The sequence below is a fragment of the Fonticula alba genome (assembly GCF_000388065.1).
Source record: "Fonticula alba strain ATCC 38817 unplaced genomic scaffold supercont2.9, whole genome shotgun sequence".
In the NCBI taxonomy this organism is placed as follows: domain Eukaryota; order Rotosphaerida; family Fonticulaceae; genus Fonticula; species Fonticula alba.
In genome coordinates this window covers 667,665-673,639 of record NW_009242979.1, presented here as the reverse complement: position 1 = coordinate 673,639, position 5,975 = coordinate 667,665, and the positions used below count along the sequence as shown (strand labels likewise).

Sequence of the window (5,975 nt, the reverse complement as noted above, 5' to 3'; positions counted from 1 at the left end):
CAGGGGGGGGGGGGGGGGGGAGAGGGCGGATGATTGCCCGGGAAAGGGGGCGTTGGCCGGGACGTACGAAGCCATTCTCCCGCAAGCTGGTCAGCATGACAATCACTCGGACCTCCTCCTGGCGAGTCATGCGCCAGAAGGCACCGAAGGTGGTCGGCAGGGGCCCCTGCGTGGCGATGTACTTCTGCGGGTTACCCGGGAACTATGCACAGAAAAGCCGGTCGGCGAGCGGGGGAGGCAGGAGGCGAGAGAGAGTTAGTCCCCGAGCACACGGCAGACCGAGCATCCTGCGGGGGGGGGGGGGAGAGAGAGAGAGAGAGAGAGAGAGAGAGCACGCACCGTCAGCCAATTGGCATTGATGTAGTCGCTGGCCATCGGGACAAATGGCTCCGCCGCAGAGGTGAGAGCCTGCAGACCCTGTGTCGAGACCGTCGGAGCCGACAGCTTGGACAGGGTCCCGGGCGGAGGGTGCAGAGACGATGTGACTGGCAGGCTGACACGCCGGCGGAAGAGAGTCGGCCGCGAGGAGGAGGCTCCGGCAGGCGAGACGGCCGACGCGCGCTTGGGATCCGGGCTGGCGGCAGGGGCGGCCACCGTCGCCGGCGGGTCGGTGGCCATCGGCGATGGCTCGGTCGAGTCAACCGGCGGGAAGGGCGGCGAATTGGCAAAGAGCGGCGACTCCGGCATGGCCTCGGGATGCGTGGCCAGGGTCAAGGTCAAGGGGGTGGGTGGCCCGGCCTGCCGGCCCGTCGGCCCGGAGAAGGAGTGCCGCGCCGGTGGAGCATCGAATGACCGGATCCCCGGCCCGCGAAGACGGATGCGCGTATGCTCGACTGCGAACCGCCGAGGGGAAGCGGACGGGACCGAGCACAGGACACGATTGGATGGGGGCACACACGGATGCATACACGCACACGCACACGCAGAGGAGTTAGTAAGAGAGAGGGGAAGGGGGGAGAGAGGGGAAGGGGGGGAGAGAGGGAAACGCGCAGATCAAAGCCCCCTCGGCAATGCAGCAAGAAACGCACAGGGGATGATGTTGGTGTAGCGGTTGAAGTTGCGAATGCGCTCAATGTTCTTCTGCTGGTAGGTTGGCCGCTGGGCGGAGGCCGAAGACTGTGCCGGGCGTCGCCCGGCCGGGGCCCCGCTGCACGTCCAGTCAATCCACGCCTGGTACGAAGGGTGGTCAATGTTCTCCGACGGCAACTGCATGTACATGGACGGGATGCTGATGTCATGCGGCAGGGCTCGGCGCAGGGAGAGCGGCACGTAATCCAACTCCGGCTGCTCGTCGGCGGAGGCGCCGCCGCCGGTGGCCGCAGAGGCCGGGTCCAGCTCCTCCAAGACGGAACTCAGCGCCGCCCCGGCGCTGATGATGGCCGCCTGCGGGGAGTCCGGCTCCGAGAGACACATCGAATCGCCGGACCCGGTCGAGGAAGAGGGCGAGGTACGCGCATACGGGACCAGCCCGGCCGATGCCGTGGCCGGGAGCGGTGCCACCGCATCGGCCGCCAGCATTTCCGAATCCGAGCAATCAGACCCACTCATGGCACCAGACGAGCAGGAGCCCCCCGAGGAGCAGGAAGAAGAACGGCGTCCCCCCGGGACCGGGTGGTGGCCGCCATGCCGGGGGGAAGAATGCACCCCGGGCCCGGATCCGGCCCCCGCCCCGGGGAAGCCCCCAGGCAGAGGGCTCTTCGAGGCCCACAGCCTGGAACAAATTTCCGCCAGGGTGATGTCATCTGGCCGAGACTCGGGCAGCGAGGAAATCCGGTGCGTATAGAGCCCCAAGCGGGAGGACAGGCGGAGGTGGGTGCGGTTGCGCCGATCGCGGGCCGACGACGTGCCAGCGGCCGGCTCTCCGGAACCCACCGGAGCCGAGGAATGTGAAGAGACGGCATTCATGGAGGAGGTCGCCGAGGAGGAGGAGGAGGAGGAAGAGGGAGGCGGCAGCCCGGACGGCATGGAGGACATGCTGGCGACGGGGCTGAACGCCGGCCGACTGGATGACCGAGGGGCGTGTGTGAAGCTAGAGAGGTGATGGAGTTGCTGCTGCTGGAGCTGCAACAGGAGCTGCGGCGGCAGCGGCGGCGGCGGCGGCGGCGGCGGCGGCGGCGGATGCCCTACTGTCGGGGTCTGGCTGGCGGATGTGGATGCCCTGCACGGGGGTGCCGCGGCCAGGGACGACAGGGAGGAAGTGGAAGAGGAGCAGGAGAAGGACAAGGACGCCGGGGGCGGCGGCGGCGGCGGTGGCGGCGGCGGCGGCGGCGGCGAGGAGGGCGATCCCGAACCCGAGCGCGGCCCAGAGCGGGACTTACTTACGGCGCCGAGGTCGCGCGAAACCGACCGGTCCGAGCGCCGACGGAATGGAGCCTGCCCGGCGACGGTGGCGGCGGCAACCGCAGCGGCAACCGCGCTGGGAGAGCCACCGGCCGGGGCGGCGGAGGGGGAGCCGGCTGACGCCAGGGCCGCCAGCGCCTTGTGCGAAGAGAGAGAGCGGCGCACGGCCGGCGAACGGGCCTCGACGCTGTCAAGCAGCGGAGAGGGCGGCGCGTGCGAGAGCGGGCTGTTCACCGGCGGGGCCGCCGATGACGAAAGTCGCAAGGGGGAAGCGGGCTTCTCGTCCAGGGCCAGCTGGTTGAGAGCGTCCACCGGAGCGACAGAGGACTCGCCGCTGAGGGCGACACCGGAGGCCGATGACAGCAGCAGGGGGGTGGGCGTGACGTCCGCCGTCGTGCCAGCGGGCCCGGTCAGCGCCAGGGGGGAGAGCGAACTGTCCGCGCGGGCTGCCGGCGCCCGGGGGGATTCCTGCAGCAGCAGCAACTGGCTCGAGGAGGGGGCAACCAAACCACCAGGCGATCCCGGGGAGAGGGGGTCAAAAAGGCCGCCAGCAGATGCCGAGAGGGAACGATGCGATGGCGGGCCGGCGTGGTGCGGCCTGCAGCGGGGAGAGACAGACAAATCGTTAGGCCCGCGGACGGGAATGCGACAGGCAGCCGGAAAGGGGCAAGACCGGGCCACCGATGACCCGGGCAAGCCCGAAGAAGCGAGGACAGGTCAAAAGAGGGCCGTCGGGAGAATGGCCGCGTGGTTGGCTGGCTCGTACGAGAGAAGGTGATTCAGGCGCGGAGTGGGCGGGCTCGCCGAGCCGAAGTCCGGGGCGGTGGCGGCAACAGCGGCGGCGGCAGCAGCAGCGGCGGCGGCGGCGACAACGACAGCAGCGGCGGCAGCGGCGGCGGCAGCAGCAGCACCCGCACTCGCGCCCGCACCAGCAGCGGTGGTGGTGGCGGTGGCGGTGGCGGTGGCGGTGGCGGCCGTCGGCGAGGGGGCAAACGAATGCACCGAGTAGTCCCCGGCACTGGGTGGGGCGTTCGGGGAGAGGGGCCCCGGTGAGACGGGAGCAGCGGCCGCGCGAGGGGGGGACGCCCCAGCCGGCAGGCGATACGGCTCGGGAGAAAGCCCGGCAGCCAGGGCGGCCAAGGAAGCGGAAAGATCCGACGCCGGTGGTGGCGGCGGCGACACAGGAGCCTGAAGCCCGGGGCCCGGAGAGAGACCGATTTCCGGGAGGCTGAGCGACGACAGGGACGGACCCCCGGGCGACACGAGCCCCGGCTCGGTGTGCAGGGAGGAAGCCGAACTGCTGGCCCGGCGAACGGACACGGTGTCCGGGCACTCGGGGAGCTTGTCGAGGTCGGTGACGCTGCGCGTGCGTTGGAAGAGGCTGGTCAGCGACCCGGCAAAGAGGAGAGGACGCTGGCCGGTCGGGCCGCCGTCGTTGGAGATGCGCGGCGTGGAGTCGTAGAAGCCGGGGCCCCCGGCGCCCGTGCTGCCGAGACTGCCGTTGCTACCGCCAGCGAGGTGGCCGTTGTGACCGCCGACAAAGCTCGCGGAGGAGGAGGAGATGACCGGCGTCTCGAGGCCGGGCGAGTTGAGCGAGAAGGCCCCGGCGTTGGCCGGCACCAGGCCGAAGGCTGAGGGGCTGTTGATCGAAGCCGCGGCCGAGGTCCCGACGAAGGGGGTCTGGTGCTCGGCGGGGAGGGCGCCGTGCGAGGAGTTGAGCCCGGCCGACTCGGCGATCACGGCCGAAAGCTTGGCCTGGAGAGCGTCGATGCCGGGGGCCGCGTTGGGCTTCGGGGTTTCCGGCTGGTACGGGGCACCGGAGATTTGTGGCGAGGAAAAGGCACAGGGGACCGGCTTGGAGAAGAAGGGCGCCGAGGCACTGGCGGCAGCGGCTCCGGCACCGGCCGAGGGGGCGGAGGGGGCGGAGGGGGCGGAGTCGCTGTCGAAAATCAAATACGGACGAGCGGAACTGAAGCTCCGACGGCGATCCGCGGGGCCGGCAGCACCCAGGGGCGGGGAAAAGGGCTCGGAAGGGGTGGCAGCGGCAGCGGCAGCGGCAGCGGCAGTGGCGGCAGCGGCGGCGGCGGCGGCAGCGGCGGCAGCAGCAGCACCCGTTTGCGGACGCGGCGGAAGCCTGGGCGAGAGGGGAAAGTCAAAGCTCGAGACCGAACCACCGGGACCCCCACGAGAGGGCGAGAAAAGGGCGCTCGTGGGTGGCGGCGGGGGGGGCGGAGCGCGTGCGGAGGCGACGGCCACCGGCTGGGGCGGACCCGAGGATGGAGCCTTGGCGGCGCAATGGCCGGTGGCGAGGGCAAGCGTGGCGCGCGAGGGCGAGCGCGACAGCGAAGTCGACGGAGAAGCCGACCGGCCGGCAGGCAGGGACGGAGCGGCCGGGTCTAGGGCCGCGGCCTCGGGCTTCGGCGAGAGGGGCTCAGCGGGGAAGGGAGCGATGGCCAGGGGAACCGGGGCGGGCACGGGGGCGGGCACGACGCCGTTGACGCCGGCCAGCGGCGGCGGCGACGGAGTCGCGTGAAAGAGGGACCGCGAAGTGGGGGAAAGGCGCTGCGGGGGGGGTGGCGGCTGCGATGATGACGGCTGCCTGTCCGGGCCCTCGGGGTCGGCGTCGAGGAGGATCTGTTCCCCGGGGGATGACGTCGAGGCTGGCGGGAACAAGGCGACTGGGAGTTGTGCGGGCATACGAGTGGCGGTCGTGTCGGGGGACGCGCCAGGAGCGAGGCGAGCTCTCTTTTGCTAGGTCCCTCGGTTGCTCGCTGGCTCTCGCTCTCGCTCTCGCTCTGGCGGCCGGATAGGGAGGCCCAGGGCAATGAGGGGGGGGGGGATGGGGCGGCGGGCGTCAGGCGCACGCGCGCTCACAGGAGGACGAAGGAACACCCGTGCGGAAGAGAGGACACGTCCGGGTCAACGCATGGAGCTGCGGAGTGGCGCGGAGGTGCGGGCAGCTCGTCCGGGTTAGATCACCAGTGACAAAGGGTGCTTACACGCGCGCACGCGCGCGGGAAGAGACAGAGAGAGAGAGAGAGAGAGAGAGCGAGAGCGAGAGCGAGAGCGAGAGCGAGCAAAACGCCAAAAACCGAGGGGCAGGATGGGAAACGGGGCCGCACTGGGAAACACGGCCAACAGCAGGTGCTCAAGGATGGAAGATCCCGGTGTCGAATGGAGCGAGGAAGAGTGGAAGGGCGGGGGCAGGGAGGGGAGGGGAAAGAGGGCAGGGGGCAAGGGGAGGATGCGTGCGAGAGTGGAAAGGGGGAGGCGGGAGGGGGCGGCAGTCAGATGCCTTGAGAAGTGGTGGAGACGCGCCATCGGCGTGGCGCAGGCCTCTCCGGGCCTGGCCTCACATAAGATGGGCTAAGAACAACCACACCCAAGGAGCGGGGAGTACCTCCCCACCCGAGGGTGGGGGGGGGGGACGGGGACTGCCCCCATCTCGGCCTATCCCCCGCCCCCCCCCCTCGCAGCCTGTGACTCTTCTTGCCGCGCATCGGCCGGAGACTCCGGTTGATGTGTCCATCTCGGTCGTCGTCTTTGTATGCGGGGCCTGCTCGAGCCCCGGCCCCCGGGTGCTCGCGAGGCTTGTGGCATTTGCGGCAACGGTGCCCCCCCCCCCCCCCCCCCCC

The 5,975-nt window shown here is 70.7% G+C and overlaps 1 protein-coding gene across 1 annotated transcript in view; it reads right to left on the bottom strand.

Annotated features, from left to right (window-relative positions):
- The window catches only part of H696_05217 (hypothetical protein), a gene marked incomplete at its 5' end in the record, with an annotated part of 7,572 nt that extends 2,535 nt beyond the window's left edge, over nt 1–5,037 (bottom strand). The window contains 4 exons of the mRNA XM_009499077.1: nt 68–202; nt 340–833; nt 1,029–2,938; nt 3,107–5,037. Of these exons, the coding sequence (XP_009497352.1) occupies nt 68–202; nt 340–833; nt 1,029–2,938; nt 3,107–5,037 (4,470 nt within the window). The remainder of the gene's footprint in view (nt 1–67; nt 203–339; nt 834–1,028; nt 2,939–3,106) is intronic.
- Between the last annotated feature and the right edge of the window lie 938 nt (nt 5,038–5,975).